At 34.8% G+C, this 17309-nt stretch overlaps 1 protein-coding gene across 1 annotated transcript in view; it reads left to right on the top strand.

The window, feature by feature from the left end:
* Positions 1-17309, top strand: part of PTPN13 (protein tyrosine phosphatase, non-receptor type 13) — a 215239-nt gene that overhangs the window by 118232 nt on the left and 79698 nt on the right. Inside the window, exons 9-14 of the mRNA XM_012805304.2 lie at positions 1870-1963; positions 10614-10836; positions 14908-14982; positions 15102-15276; positions 16772-16925; positions 17211-17304. Of these exons, the coding sequence (XP_012660758.1) occupies positions 1870-1963; positions 10614-10836; positions 14908-14982; positions 15102-15276; positions 16772-16925; positions 17211-17304 (815 nt within the window). The remainder of the gene's footprint in view (positions 1-1869; positions 1964-10613; positions 10837-14907; positions 14983-15101; positions 15277-16771; positions 16926-17210; positions 17305-17309) is intronic.

The raw sequence follows: 17309 nt of genomic DNA, 5'->3' as shown, positions 1-17309 counted from the left end.
GTGTCTATATTCCCAACCACTTGGGAGGCTGAGGCAAGAGAATCACTTAAGCCCAAGAGTTTTGAGGTTGCTGTGAGCTGTGACGCCACAGCACTCTACCAAAGGTGACATAGTGAGACACTGTCTTAAAAAGAAAAGGAAAAAAGAGAAATAAATAGCAGAAAATATTAACAAATGGAAGAACATACCATGCTCATGGCTAGAGAGAATCAATATTGTAAAAATGCCTATGTTAACCTAAAGCAATCTACAGATTCAATGCCATCCCCATATCATCATACTTTCAAGATTTGGATAAAATAAGTCTCCCTTTTTTTATGGAACCAGAAGAAATCCTGTATAACCAAGGCAGTTCTTAGTAATAAAAACAAAGCCAGGTGTATCACCCTACCAGAATTTTAGCTATACTATAGCAAGATATTGGCACAAAAATAGAAAAATTGACGTTTGGAAATGAATTGGAAACCATAAGGTGAAACTAGTATCTTACAACCACCTGATCTTTAACAAACCAAACAAGAACATGCACTGGGGAAAAGAATCTCTGTTCAATAAAGGGTGTTAGGAGAACCGGATATTCACATGTAAAAGACTAAAATTGGATCTACACCTTCCACCACTTCCAAATATTGATTCAAGATGGATAAAAGATTTTAATCTAAGACATGAAATAATAAAAATTCTTGAAGAAAGTGTGGGGAAAACACTTATAGATATTGACCTGGCGAAAAATTTTATGAAGATTGCCTTGGCAATTGCAACAGCAACAAAAATTAGCAAATGGGACTTAAGTAAATTGAAAGTCTGTACAGCCAAGGAAACAACAACCAAAGCAAACTGACAAACTTCAGAATGGGAAAAGATTTGCATGTTATGAATCGGTCAAAATCTACAGAGAACTCAAGTTAATCAACAAAAAGACTCAACAATCCCTTATGTCACTGGGCAATAGAGACGAACAGAACCTCTAAAGAAGGCAGACAGGTGGCTAACAAACATATGACTAAATGCTTATCATCCCTAATCATCAGAGAACTGCAAATCAAAATTACCCTGAGATATCACCTAATGCCAGTGAGAATGGCCCACATCACAAAGTCTCAAAGTTGCAGGTGCTGGCTTGGATGTGGAAAGAAGGGAACACTTTTACACTGCGGGTGGGACTGCAAACTAATACAACCTTTTTGGAAGGAAGTATGGAGAATCCTCAAAGAACTGAAATTAGACCTCCCATTATTGGGCATCTACCCAGAAGAAAAAAACCATTTTATCATAAGGATATTGCACTAGACTGTTTATCGCAGCTGTTTACAATCACCAAAATATGGAAATTGCCTAAATGCCCACCAACCCAGGAATGGATTAACAAGCTATGGTATATGCATGCCTCAGCCACTAAAAAAGATGGAAACTTTACATCTTTCATATTAACCTGGATGGAGGTGAAACACATTCTTCTTAGTAAAGCATCACAAGAATAGAGAAGCAAGAATCCAAAGTACTCAATTCTAATATGAAGGCAGTAGAGGAGCTAATATGGGGCAGGGTAGGGAAATGAGCAAGTGGGAGAAAGAAGGGAGGAGGGAAGAGGATGGGGGGTAATGGGGTATGGCATACCTCTTGGGGATGGGACACAATTATAAGAGGGACTGTATCTAACAAATCTAATCAGTGTAACCTAATTTTTTGTGCCCTCAATGAATCTCAAACAATAGTAAATAAATAAATAAATAAAAACTCATAACTTATATGAATTTGATTCTGTGAATTTGATTTGTACAATTATATGTCTGGTAAATGCTTGAGTTTAAATGAGATTATTCATATTTTTGTAACCTCTGCCATTATTTCTTTTTCATTCATAATTAGTTAGAAGAAGCGAAGCCTCAAAGAGGTTTGAATCCAGCAGTGGTCTCCCAGGGGTAGATGAAACCCAAGGTCAAGGCCAGTCACAGAGACCCAGGTATGCCACGTGAAAAACAGTAGTAATGTGCTTTCAATGATAGGTACTTATTTGTTTGTTAGAGTCAAGTAGTTTTTTTTTCATTCTCCTCTTTTTTATTCCTTTCATTTTCTTTTTTTCATTTTCTTTTTCTCTTCCTTTCCCCTAGCTCCCCTTTTCTCTAAGTTCTCAAATTCATCCAGTTACATGAAAGACAAGGTGAAAATAAGAATTGGCTCTGGTTGTTTGTAGTTTGTGCTTGATTTTTAAATTGTCAGTATGAATATAAAATAGTAGGAAAGTTACAGCATGACATTAAAAATCCATGAGAAGATAGTAAACTATGATTTCTAAGAGAATACTACCTCTTTTGAAAGGTTGAAACAGGCTTAGCCAGCAGGCTTTCAGTATTTATTTGTTGAATGAACAATGAGTAGATTACTACTGAGTAACCTATTATGTAAAATGTTAATTATTCACTAAATCTTTTCTGGCTTAAAAGAGGTTATTTATTACTTTTTTTATAGCCCAACTTGTGTTCATTTTCATAGCGAAAAACTTAGCAAATTTCTTATAAAATGTTAATGTTATTCTTGGACTAGACTTAAAGTAGTAGTATTATAGTTGTGTATTGATGTACTTTGCTTAAACTGAAAGGTGTCAAGTCAGTAGTGATATGTACCCTTGTGTATGCACAGGTCTCTCACCCGAACAAGAGATGTTATTGTTCATGCTAAGCATTATTTCAAATTTGTAATATGATATGAGAGAGCCAGAGGTTACTTCAGAATTTACTCCCAAAGTATGGGTGTCCTTTGAAGTTCTATATTTCAGTGTATTTAATTCAAGTGCCACCAAATAAAAAAAGAATCATTTAGAAATTAACAAGAACTTGCCCCTTAGCTAATTAATTCTGCCAGACACCATTAACAGATCAAGTAAGCCTAGCCATGTGATTAAAACAGACAATTTATTCATGGTTTAGAGTCCAAGTAATTAAATACTTTACGTTAAAATTATTCTTTCATTAGTGGTTAAAGTTTTATTAAATTTATTTCTTTTATTTTGGTTTTCTTTTACCTTTTAAAATAGTTGACAGTGTTATATTTTCTTTGACGAAAGCTCCTTTGAGTATTCACTTACCTAAAACAATGTTACATTTGCATAACAGCATTTTATATTACCATTTCCTTGTGATGACCCCATATTGATATTTTGATAATTTTGAACACAGAGGCAAGGGACAAAGACAGATTTATGCTTGATATTACACTTTTTTTTTTTTTTAGATAAGGTCTTACTCTGTTGTCTAATCTAGAGTACAATGGGATCATCATAGCTCACTGCAATTTTAAACTCTTGTGCTCAAGCAATTCTCCTGCCTCAGCCTCTAGAGTAGCTAGGACCACAGGCACATGCCATTACACATGCTAATTTTTTCTTTTTTAGTTTTTTGTGTAGACAAGATCTCACTATGTTGCTCAGGTTGGTCTCAGGTAACTGGCCTCAAGCAATCCTCCCACCTTGCCCTCAAGTAGTTCTTCTACCTTGGCCTCCCAAATTGCTAGAACTATGGGTGTAACCCACCATGCCTGGCCTCCACAGTGTGCTTTTTGAAATGCACTAATCTCAGTGTTGAATTGAGGGAGAATTTTTTTTAGAAGTCACTCTTTTCATTGAATCTAATTTGGAGGAAATTCATGAGTCCTTAATATTATACACTTAATAACTGAAAGCTCCTGGTTTCAATAGAATCAATAGAAATAGAGATAACAACTGGAAAAATTATAAGGATTATGTGTTAACAATTGATTTACAGGCAATTCAATATTAAGTTTGTTATGTAAAGACATATCCATTCCAACAAAATTAAATCACTTTTTGAGCCTTATTTTAATTTTCATAATAAGGAACCCCAAAGGGTCAAGATTATGAAAGAATCTTAATTTTCACTATTCCCAGATTTTATTTAAGGAAATATTAACATTAAGACCAAGTTTGTCAAATCTGTGTTTTAGGGATAAACTATCTTTTGTTTTATACTTTGTAGGAGAAAAAACCCTATATGGTGTTCATAGTGTCTGAGTTATATATAAGTATAGGTAAAAGACAAATATATTTCAAGAAGTAGATTGTTAGGTGCATGTATGTGTTGTCCAATGTAAGTTGTTAAACTGTACTTCTTTTAACTACTTTAATCTTTTTTCTGCCCACAGAAATGAACATTAACTAAAATATTGTCTAAATTCCTTACTCAGGTGCAGAATTTTCTGAATGTGTACAAAGATTTCTGATAATATCTTTAACATGCTGGTACATAATCAGGAGGTCCTGTTTTGTTCTTTAGGTCACATATTTGTAAGATCTATAAATACTTTGGTATTTGTACATGTCTCATGCTTCTTTATAAAAATTTCCATTCCCTTTAGCTAGAATGAAATGGCAAAACAGACCCAGAGGGTGCTATTGATTTGTATCATAGGGGTGGGGGAACCTTAACAGGAAATTATGTCAGATGCAGCAGAATGAGTAATTTTTGTATTATGGGCTATCAAAAGTGTCTTTCAGTGACCAAAGAGGATAGTCAAAGCTGTTTTCAAAGAGGATCTCTAAGCCTTTTTATGTGTTCGCTTTTGAAGTACAATTTATACATAGCACATTCCCACTGCTTCTGTGCCTCTCTGCTTATTGAAGAAAACTTTTTTTCCTGACTCCAGAGTCAGAGTTGGTTTTGTTTCTTGTTTTTTGTCTCTCAAACTTTTCAGAACTTATAGTAACATCTACCAGATACTGTGTTGGGAATAGTAAAATAATTTGAGCAAGAAGGCTAATATACTTGGTATAAACAACAGTTTTAAGTTTAATTGTATGGATTGAAGCTCTTATCCTTAAATCTCCCCCCCTCTTATGTAACACATGAGCCATAAAATTATATTCCATTATTTACTGCACAAGTAATTATTGAGTTACTGAGTACCTCCTATGTGTTAGGGTAATTTAGGGACTGGAGATAAAGTTGTGAATGACACAATCCCTTGGAGGATTTTCTAGAGATGAAATAGCTAATTAACCATTAAAAAGTAAGTAAGGCAGACAGCACCTGTGGCTCAGTGAGTAGGGCGCCATCCCCATATACTGGAGGTGGCAGGTTCAAACCCAGCCCCGGCCAAAAACTGCACACAAAAAAGTAAGGCACATAGTGATGGTGCTTTGAAGAAAAATGAAGTTATCTAAGGGGATATGGAGTGCAGGGATTTGATGTCCAGATTCTGTTTTATATAGGTAGCATGATCAGAGATAGTATCTCTTAAGAGATGACCTTGAACAGAAAGCTGATTGGAATAAGGAAGTTATCCATGCAGATACCACATATCAGCAGGACGGGTATTCAGACAAAAAGAATAATAAGGCTGGGTGCGGCAGCTCATGCCTTGTAATCCCAGCACTTTGGGAGGGAGGTCAAGGTGGGTAGATTGCCCAAACTTATGAGTTCGAGACCAGCCTGAGCTAGAGTTAGACCCTGTCTCTAAAAATAGCTAGGCATTGTGGCAGGCACCTATAGTCCCAGCTACTTGGGAAGCTGAAACAGGAGAATCACTTGAGCTCAAGAGTCTGAGGTTGCTGTGAGCTATGACACCATGGCTCTTTACTGGGGGTGACAAAGTGAGACTCTATCTCAAAAAATAAATAAAAGGCTTGGCGCCTATGCTCAGTGGTTAGAGCACCAGCCACATATACTGGGGCTGGCGGGTTCGAACATGGCCCTGGCCTGCTAAACAACAATGACAACTACAACAAAAAAAATAGCCAGGCATTGTGATGGGTGCCTATAGTCTCAGCTACTTGGGAGGTTGAGGCAAGAGAATTACTTAAGCCTAAGAGTTTGAGGTTGATGTGAGCTGTGATGTCACAGCGCTTTACTGAGGACAGCATAGTAAGACTCTGTCTCCAAAAAAAAAAAAAAAAAGGAACATGTAGAAAGGCCCTAAGATATAGGAGATGTGTTGTGTATTAGAGGAGTAGTAAGAAAGGCAGTGTGGCTACAAGAGAATGAGTGAAGGACAGAGTGGATGGTAACCAAGTAGCTAGGACCCAAATCATGTCAGGCCACAGAAACTGAGGTGAGCCCTTGAGATACTAGTCTAAGTGTAATGGGAAACCATTGGATTATTGAAAGTGTAGAGAGCCATGATCCAATTTACATTATGATGGGATTACTCTGATCTGTTCGGCAAAGAACAGTTTGTAGGAGTAAAAGACCAGTAAGAAGATAGTCACATAAATCCCTTTGAGAGCCAAGCATAGACTTTAGTGATGAAGAAGGGTCAGATATGGAGATTATGCCTTTGAAATTTACTGCTCAATTGACTGAAGGATTTGCAAGAAAGAAGAATCAAGAATGACTCTAAATTGTGACCTACGCAGCCAGAAAATGATCGAGACGAGTGGATGTGGGGGGTGGGGAAGAAGTATCAAGAATTAGGATTTAGAAATGTTAGGCTAAAAATGCACATCAACATACAAATAGAACCCTCCTTGGGTGGCGCTTGTGACTCAGTGGGTAGGGCTCCAGTCCCATATACTAAGGGTGGCAGGTTCAGACTTGGCCCCAGCCAAACTGTAACAAGAAAATAGCCGGGCATTGTGGCAGGTGCCTGTAGTCCTAGCTACTTGGGAGGCTGAGGCAAGAGAATCGTCTAAGCCCAGGAGTTGGAGGTTGCTGTGAGCTGTGACACCACAGTGCCCTACTGAGGGTAATAAAGTGAGACTCTGTCTCTACAAAAAGAAAAATCCAAGTAGAACCCTCCCCTAGGCAGGGGAATAGAATTAGATTCCGGGGAGAGATTGGAGTTGCCAACAAACATATTAAAGTTGAGGAAATATATAAGTAAGTAAGACCATGTGACCAGATAATATAAATAAAGAGTGTGAATAGAGATTAGAAAAATCAAAAGCATTGCCCAACAATAGAGATGAGATTAGAAATAAAGGGGAATCTAGCAAAAGGAACTACAAAGAAAGAATTAGTGACGTAGAAGGAAAATGAGGGGAGCATGGTTTCCCAGAAGTCAAATATTTCAAGAAGGAGAAGGGTTGAGCAAAATGTCATGTGATGCTTAGAGGTCAAATAAACTGAAATTTGAAAGTTACCTTTTGGTGCAAGTAACATGGAGGTGAGTCGTCTTTATGGCTCATTTTGGTGGGATAGTGGAGCTAGAATTTGATGGGTCTAAGTCCAGGAGAGTGTGGGAGATGAAGTGAAGATAAAGTTTAAATGACAATTTTGAAGATATTTACTCTAAAGGATGGCACAAAAATGGGGTGGGATCTAAAGTGGGATGTGGAGAGATTTTTTTATTCTAAGTAGGAAAGTACAGCATGAGTATACGCTAACGAGAATAACCTATTGTATAAGATTATTGATGATAATTGTAAGAGCAAAGTCTTTGAGTGGGAAGAGGAGTGGAATCCCATGTACAGTGGAGGTTTTGGTCCTATATAAGAGTGTAGGAGATTTATCCATATGGTATCCATTGAGAAGTTTTGTGACGGAAGGATGAAGAGATTATTTCACCAACAAAAGTGAGGAAAATCATCAATTAAGAGAGGAAGAACAAAGTATTGAAGCTTAGAGAGAAGGAAGAAGATGTAAAGTAGTTCTCCAAGACAGTGAGTCACCAGACAGTTTTGAGCGCCAACTGAGATCATCAGCATGGTTCTGCAGTTTCTTGAGAGATAGCAATCTCAAATTCTTGGGCTCAAAAGATTTTCTTGCTTATCTTCCTGAGTAGCTGGGACTAAAGTGTGTACCACCATACCTAGATAATTTTTCTATTTTTACAGAGACAGGGTCTCACTCTTTCTCAGGTTGGTCTTGAACTCCTGGCTTTAAGCAATCATCCTGCCTCAGCCTCTCAGACTGTTAAGATTATATGCATGAGCCACTGTCCTGGCCCAAAATTCTTTTATTTTTATTTTATTTTATTTTATTTTTATTTTTTTGCAGTTTTGGGCCAGGGCCAGGTTTGAATCTGCCACCTCTGGCATATGGGGCCAACACCCTACTTCTCTGAGCCACAGGCTCCGCCCACCAAAATTCTTTTTTTTTTTTAAATTAATGGGGAATCATTAAGGGTACAAAAAACCAGGTTACATTGCTTGTATTTGTTAGGTAAAGTTCCTCTCATAATTGTGTCCTGCCCCCAAGAGGTGTATCACACACTGCAACCCCCCACCCCTCCGTCCTTCCCTCTGTCCATTCCTCCATTCCCCACCCCCGACTATGTACTAGCATTGATTGTCCTCATATCAGAATTGAGTACATATGGACTTTTGTTTTCCATTCTTGTGATGCTTTACTAAGAAGAATGTGTTTCAACTCCATCTAGGTTAATATAAAAGATGTAAAGTCACCATTTTTTTTAGTGGCTGAATAGTATTCCATGGTATACATATACCACAGCTTGTTAATCCATTCCTATGCTGGTGGGCATTTAGGTTGTTTCCATAATTTGGAGATTATAAATTGAGCTACAGTAAACAGTCTAGCACAAACGTCCTTAAGATAAAATGATTTTTTTTCTTCTGGGTAGATGCCCAGTAATGGGATTGCAGGAACTAATTTGAGTTCTTTGCAGATTCTCCATACTTCCTTCCAAAAGGGTTGTATTAGTTTGCAGTCCTACCAACAGTGTAAAAGTGTTCCCTTCTCTCCACATCCATGACAGCATCTGCAGCTTTGAGACTTTGTGATGTGTAGCCCAAAATTCTTGATAGAGTCAATGAATTATCTCAAAAAGGGTACTAGAGGGAATAAGCTAGAAAAAAATAAGAATATGTAGAGTATGGGAAGATAGAAATAAGAAATTATGGAGGTGGAACACTTATTGTTAATAGGCAGCATGACCATGGAAGTAGGTCTTGGGCAGAGGCAAGGAGACCAGAGTGCTAGAAGATTCCTCAATCTATATATCACCACCACCACAAATGGTGGCAGGATTAGTGGTGCTGACTATGTCAGGCACTTAGGTCTTTAATTAATAAGGAGGAATGACCAAAAGGACAATAAATGTCTAGAACAAAGCAGAACAGTAAATGTTATGATTTCATGTCATGTATTTGAAAAGAGTTGTGAGTTATTGGAAAAGGGTCAACAGTGGTCTGAAAGCTGAAATAAGAATTAAAATTAGTCTCTTCCTGCCTCTAAGGCCAAATGGTATAGGTCTATAAGAATAAAACTGCCCCTATCTGAAAAAAACTACAAGGGAAACAATCTTTAGAGAATGATGGAAGGTTCAGAGAAGTGGACTATGCACCAAAAATGGGACAATATTATAGTAATACGTTAAAGTACAACTGAATGTTATCATGTGCTATGATCTATTTCTTCCCTCAGAACATTTCTGACCCAGTAATATGGGATTTTTGCTCATATCAACAACCAATTCTCCCCACTCTTTGGACACTAGCTCAGTGTCCTACAATTTAATTCAATTCTAACAACCTAGAGTTAGCATCAGAACTCACAAGGTAAGGGTTCAGTCCAACAAGACTCACCCCATTTCAGATGCCAGTTACAAATTATGAGTTCAGCAGTTCCTAAAACCCCTTCCTTAGATTTGATAATATGGCAAAATGCCTCACAAAATTCAGAAAGCACTTCACTTACATTTACTGATTTATTATAAAGAATAGTATGAAAGGTACAGATGAACAGCCAGATGAGGAGGTGGTATATATAGGGCAAGGTCTGGAAAGGTCCAGAGTATAGGAGCTTCTGTCCTGTGGAGTACATCATTCTTTTTTTTTTGACCAAATCTCACTCTGTTGCCCTGGGTAAAGTGATGGGGTGTCATAGCTCACAGCAACCTTAAATTCCTAGGCTTAAGCAATCCTCTTGCCTCAGCCTCTTGAGTAGCTGGGACTACAGGCACCTGCTATGATGCCTGCTAGTTTTTCTATTGCCTAGTTCATTTTTAGTAGAGATACGGTCTCACTCTTGCTCAGGCTGATCTTGAACTCCCAAGCTCAAGCGATCTACCCTCCTCAACCTCCCAGAAGTCTAAGATTATAGGCATGAGCCACCATACCTGGCCAGAGAATGTCATTCTTCTGGCATGTGGATGTATTTGCTAACCCAGAAGCTCTCTGAGCCTTGTCATTTGGGAGCTTTTATGGAGGTTCCACTACTTGGGCACAATCATTTATTATTAACTTATTCTTCCAGAGATTGGGGGGCAATAAGGTTGAAAATTATAGCCTTCTAATCAAGGCTTGGTCTTTCTGGTGACCCCATCTGAAGCTATCTAGAATTCCACCAGGAGTTTCCTCATTAGGATTAAAGAGGCTCCTATCACTAAAGAAATTCCAAGAGTTTTAGGAGCAATATGTCAGGAACCAGGGTTAAACACCAGATATCAGAGCAAAGATTCTCTTATCATCCCTGTCACTCAGGAAATTACAGAGGTTTTAGAATTTCTTCATCAGAAAGCAGAAACAAATATTAAATATATGTATTATTATGCCAAACTGTGTAATGCAAAGATTCTTCTTAAATGAAAAGATAAAATTTGTTTAAATTCTTGCTACCTTACTTAACATGTAATTTTCTTGTTTAGCCTTAAAACAATTTTTCTTCCCAATCCTTATTCTTCTCCTCTTTTCTGTATAGCAGACAATATGAAACACCCCTTGAAGGTACCTTGATTAATCAAGAGGTCATGCTAAAACGTCAAGAAGAAGAGATGATACAACTGCAAGCCAGAATGGCCCTGAGACAGTCTCGGTTGAGCCTTTATCCAGGAGACACGATCAAAGCTTCCATGCTTGACATCACCAGGGATCCCTTAAGAGAAATTGCCCTAGAAACAGCCATGACCCAAAGAAAACTGAGAGTAAGCTGATTCTCAAGTTACTACATCTAAACTTGCTCTCACAGGGAACTGTTGGGCAAAGTACTTTAAAAATAAAGTTCCTATTGGTATGTTAAGGTTGCCTGTAGATGAAATTGAAACACCTATTAGTTTCCATTGGGATTGATTAATTATCTTGTTGGTTGATGTTAAAATAAGTATTCAGCTGTTTTTATTATTTTGTTTTAGAAATAACTTAGATGGATTTAGAGTTGCAGGGATGTCCAGCTTTTTTTCTTTTCTGCTGTACATGGGAAGAATAAAAATTGTCTTCAGCCAGGTGGTAAATATACAAACACAAACAAACAAACAAAAAAAATCCATGCATACTTTCTGTGATATCTGACACCACAGATAAGCAAAAAAAAAAAAAAAAAATTTGCGCTAAGTCAGCAGGTTGGACACCCCTGCTTAGAGTATCTGAACTGTATACTTTAAAAGTATAATCATGATCATTAAAATAAATTGACCTTATTCAGCATTATAGGGGATTTTTTTTTAATTAAGAAATTTATTATCTCACAAACTGAGAAGATCAGAGATGGAAATTTCAAGGTTGGTTCAGGAGCTCAAGAATCATTATTATCAAGTACTTTTCATCTTGCTGCTCTACTCTTCTCAAAATGTTAGCAATACTTTGTTATAGTGAAAAAAGAAATGACATTAACTCCAAGCATATCCTCATGTTACCATGTCCAAAGATAGGAAGGAACATGTCTATATCTTAATATCTTGTGGGAGGATTTTTTATGTTTATTCTTCTAGTTGGGATATTTTTCTTTCAACATAGGACCCTAAATATATTTATGTATTATAAATATATTATTTATATATTATAAAATATATTATATGTTATATAATATGTATTTTATATTTTATAATATATTTACATATAATATATTTATAATACATTTTGTTATTTATATTTATAAATATATATTATATATAAGCTCAAAATGAATAGTCTTCTTTTCTCACATAAAATATATTGAATATTTTTTAATTTATGTAATATTATTAGCACTATAAAGTTCTTTATTATGTGACTTTACTTTGTACTATATTCTCTCTCATCAGTTTCTAATAATTGGACATTTAAAATGTTGCTAATTTGTTGTTGGTGCTATTGAAAGCAATGCTCTGATGAGCATCTCTATACCCAAATCTTTGCAGATAAATTCCTTTAAGTAGAATAGCCAAGTCAAAGGCAGACACTTTTTAAGACATTTGATATATACTGTCAAATTGTCCTTCCAGAAGTTTGTAAAAATTTAATCTTCCTATAATATCATGGCTGTTTTACCATATTTATATCTACCTTAAATATTATCATTCAGTTTATCATTACCAATTTGGTAGGTGAGGCAATATCTCATTTGTAATGTTACTTTAAAAATAATTATTCAAAAGCAATATAAATATTATTAAGTTGTAAACTCTAGAATGTATTTTTTCTTCTTAGTTCTATGCTGAGAAAGTATATTGCCCTATTCTGTTTCAATTTTTTTTTTATTGCTTTAAAGAATTATCTGGAAAGCACATTTGTATGCCCTGAAATTGATAGAATTCAAATTTCCTTCATAGTATTCTAAGGAGAAAAAAAAACAGTATTGGGTGGTGAAAACTGCATTGAACTACAAATTAGAAGACTTGTATTTTCCTTAAGATGTTGTTATGTAACTTAATGTAAATTTTTAAACTTCTGTCTCATTGTGTTAATTTTTAACTGTGAGATTGGGTTGTAATTTATAAGACACTGTCTAATTTTAAGGTTACTGGATTCTAATAAAATATAATTATAAACATAAAAGGAAGAAATTAAATCAGGCTTCATCAATTTATTATTATACCAATATGTATGTCAGAATGAAGCAATAGGTAGGATGTCATACAATACAGCGTGGGCTTAAAATATAATACTTCAGTGAACAGCGTAAAGGACATGTGGATGTATTTGCTAACCTAGAACTTTAGTTCATTGCAATTTGTAAATTATAGATTGTACCTTTACAGTATGCCACTATTCATGTGTCATCGCACTAAAAACCTGTGTTTCCTTTTTAGACATTCAATTTCTGGCTATTTCAAAGCAAACATTTCTTTACCAGAGACATGCCAAAATTATCCATGATTAGATAATTTAGACTACTGGTCATTAAAGGACCACATAGTGTTCTTTTCTGAAAAGAGCAGGTGATTACATTTTTGAGGCTCGAAAACAGTACTAGTGTTTGGGGGAACAGTTTCACAGTTGAATTAATATTCTTTCCCAAAACCTAACCATTTTTAGTGCCCCCCCCACTTCTTTTTGATATATGCACATTTTAATTTGTTCATACCCTATTGCCCTAATTGATCTGCATTAGATTTTGGGCTTCCCATAGTATTTTTTCTACTTTGTTTCTATTCTTGTTTAAAATGTGTCTTTTTGGTTCATTGAATATTAACAAACCCTCAACAGTAAACTTTTACTTAACTGGAACCTGTCACATGTTCCACACTCAATTAATTGAATAGAATTCCCACACCAAGCAATTAAATGAGCTGTACAGACAAATGCAAAGAAGAAACCAGTAAAAACAAAACTTCATTAGTTCAAACACATGCATGTACACATCACCTGCCTTTAGCCTCAACATCAGTCTTGATTTCACTTTCCCTTTTGTCCATTTGCACATAATCTTTCAGTCTTTTCTCAAGTGTGGTACCACTCAGAATTTTGTATTAAATTTATCTCCTAAACTAGTTCCTTCCTCTTGGACAAAACCCTTGAATATACAAAAGGAGAGGGAAAAGGATAGATTGAGAAACAGTAAATGCAGAGTGTGGACTCCGTTTCCCTATCCCTCGGGTCCCTCCATTCCCTGAGATATTTTCTTGGTAGCTTTGATAGGGGTCAGAGACTATGTGATACACAAATACTATCCCTAATTATCATTATTTAAAACAGAAAGTGCAGTGTCACAGAGCTCTAAGAAAATCATTGCAGATGGATATAAATTTTTCTATAGTCACAAAGTAGATATCCTTTGACTATAACCTGTTTTAGATTGAATATCATTGTCTAAAATAATAAGATTCTGTTCACTATATGCATTTGCAATATTAAACCTAATCCTTATGAGCTTGATAATTCTATATTACATCAATAAAACTACTATTTTTTTTTTCTGAGAGTCTAAATCTGTCTGAAGGCCAAATAATGAAAATTCTATAAAATGGTAGAAAGTTAGGCCTTCTATTTAACATCACTGGTTAGAAAACGTAGACAAGGAAAAACTTCCGTTCAAACTTAGCATAAGCAGCTATCATTTAATAATAAAAAAAGAAAAAAAAAGAATTAGGAACACTTACATCACACTGGTTAATATATACCTCATCTCGTTTACTTAGTTATTGTGTTAAGACATTTATACTCTATACTAAGAGATCTGACATCTGACCCTTGCATTATGCACCATAAGTGTGATCCCACTATTTATTCTCTGTCAATTAAGAAAATAGTTTTAAGATTCCTTACAGAACTGATCTAAAATTATGGACAATTTAAGTGAATATTTCTGAACATCAGTTGGGTGTGTGGTCATTTATCAGGCCATGTTACAGTTATACCATTTAGTGGGAAATTTTTGTTTAAGTTCTAATTTTTCCTGCAGTATCTATAAGATGCAGCAGATAATATTTAATATTGCACAATTTTTTCAATGTATTCAACAGGTAATCTTTGTTGAGACTTAAGGTTTGAGAGTAAATATAATTATTGTATATAATTCTATACTCTTTGGCCAGTCTCTTAATCTCATTTAACAGAACAGTTTAATAAAACAATTATGTTTCATTTAAAAAAAAACAAACCTTAGCATAAGCTACAATCCATTCCTGTGCTTGATAAATTCCTGTATGCTTCTTCATTAAAAGTTAAAAGTTTCAGCATTTATTTTAGATCATTTTGTTCTAATGTGGTAGTTTTATATGTAATTTATTTTTACTACATTTTTTCAAGGAAATAGCTAGAATAAATATTAAAAACTGTTTTACTCATGTAATTTGCAGAATTTCTTTGGCCCTGAGTTTGTGAAAATGACGATTGAACCATTTATATCTTTGGATTTGCCACGGTCTATCCTTGTAAGTAATAAAACCAATTCATGTCACTCCTAAAAAATAATTTCATAGTTTTGTTTTTAAAAATGAGTTAAAATTCTTATAATACTTATTTAATAAATGCCATTTTGTTTTAATTGCAGACCAAGAAAGGAAAGAGTGAGGATAACCGAAGGAAAGTAAATGTAATACTTCTGAGTGGGCAGAGACTGGAATTGACCTGTGATACCAAAACTATATGTAAAGATGTATTTGATATGGTCGTGGCCCATATCGGCTTAGTGGAGCATCACTTGTTTGCATTAGCCACCCTCAAAGGTACCAAGACATTTTAAATTCAGAGTAGAACATGAAAACTTGCCAATAAGCAGACTTCCTATACCTGTTATTATACCAACCTCATTTTGGGAAATAGTAACTAAATGAAACTCCCTTCCTTCTCCTGCTATATACATTATTTTAGTAGCTGTGTTAGTTAAGTACCTTCTGTATCTGACTGTGAAGATATTTTTTTTTAGCTGTGGCTACATAAAAATAAATTTTAATCATTGTATTTTAGGAACCATTTTATGTTAGTTGCAAATTAGTACCTAATATGAGTCTTGATTAGTACCCTAATATGAGTCTTAATATTTAACAGGACCCTATTTCTGAATTTACTTATCAATTTTTTAGGCTACTATGCTAAAAAAGTGCCTTTTTTAAAATGATAGTTGATAACTGAAAATTAGTCATTTCATTTATCTTTTAAACATTGCATCCACTTAACTCCATGACATTCATAACAACACTATTCTCAGAGCACAATTTCAAGAGAAACCTCTCCTACTTACTATATAGAATTCCCATAATAATAGGAAACTCTTAGGAATTAATCTTCTTTCTTTAATAAATCATTCTATTTATAAATTACTGTTCAATATTTCATTTTCCTATTTACCTCAAAATTTAACTGGAAAAGCTTAGACAACTAAGCATCATAAATAACAATTGAAGAGTCAAATGATCCTGGAATGCTACAAGATCATGATAATTTTTTTATCATAAAAGAAATATTTCCTTCAACATAGCTTATTGAATTCATGTGCCTTACAAATGAATAATTCATTACGTAGAGTCATCTAATAAATATTCAATTAGTACCTACTGATGTTCTATCACTATTAATTTTACTTTTAGACTAATTAGGTCATACTATCTATATAAAGATATTCAATTAATCAGAATTTCTATTTATAAGACACCTGATTCTTAGACATTCTGGACAAAACAGATTTTATTGAATAATCCTTTTGTTTGGAGAGGCAATAACAGTTCAAAGATGACATTGAAACATAAAAATAAGATGATGGCTCTTTTTTTCATTCCTCCTATGCCAGCCGATAGATCAATAATAAAGATGCTAATATTTATTGAATGCTTACCATGTACTGTGCTTTGCCAAGTTTTGTATTCATTGTCATTTGATCCTTATAATATCCCCGTAAAGCAGGAACTATCACTATCCTGATCTTATAGACAAGAAAATTGATGTGTAGAGAAACAACATAATTTTTTCAGTGTCATTCAGTTAGTAAATGACATGGGCAGAAGTTGAATCCAGATCTCTCTGGTCCATTCTTAAAAGATTGAGTCATACTGCCTTCCCCTTGCCTAGATGCAGTCTTCAGAGCTTCCTTCTATGCTTCTCAACAGTTTTGTTTTTTTCTTGTATGATAATATTTTGTGCAAGTCTGACCCAAAGTGAAGAAATCAGAAGAAAACATTAAAGGATTTCATATTTTACCTTAATGTTTTTCTCATTCTGTTTCAGATAATGAATATTTCTTTGTTGAACCTGATTTAAAATTAACCAAAGTAGCCCCAGAGGGATGGAAAGAAGAACAAAAGAAAAAGAGCAAAGCCACTGTTAATTTTACTTTGTTTTTCCGAATTAAATTTTTCATGGATGATATTAGTCTAATACAGTGAGTGCACAAGATTTTCTTTTTTGCTCTTTTGACCACTGATCTTTGGATCCTTTAGCTTATTTTTACTGAAGTATTTGATTCTGGTCAATGATAATGTTTTCTTTATCATAAAAGAATTATTTATTTCAACATAATTTGTTTAATCTTTACACCTTAAAAGCTTAATAACAAGCTTAATAATAAGTCTTCCTGGAAACTAAATACATATGTCTATAATAAAAATTACCCTATAATATTCAAAACCAAAAGCTTAGATGTTTGTGTGTATATTTCTTTTTTCAGACATACTCTTACCTGTCACCAGTATTATCTTCAGCTGCGAAAAGATATTTTGGAGGAGAGGATGCACTGTGATGATGAGACTTCCTTATTGCTGGCATC

This window comes from Otolemur garnettii, unplaced genomic scaffold (assembly GCF_000181295.1).
Source record: "Otolemur garnettii isolate 467f Iridium unplaced genomic scaffold, OtoGar3 scaffold00039, whole genome shotgun sequence".
NCBI lineage: Eukaryota > Metazoa > Chordata > Mammalia > Primates > Galagidae > Otolemur > Otolemur garnettii.
This window is presented reverse-complemented; position numbering and strand designations above follow the sequence as displayed.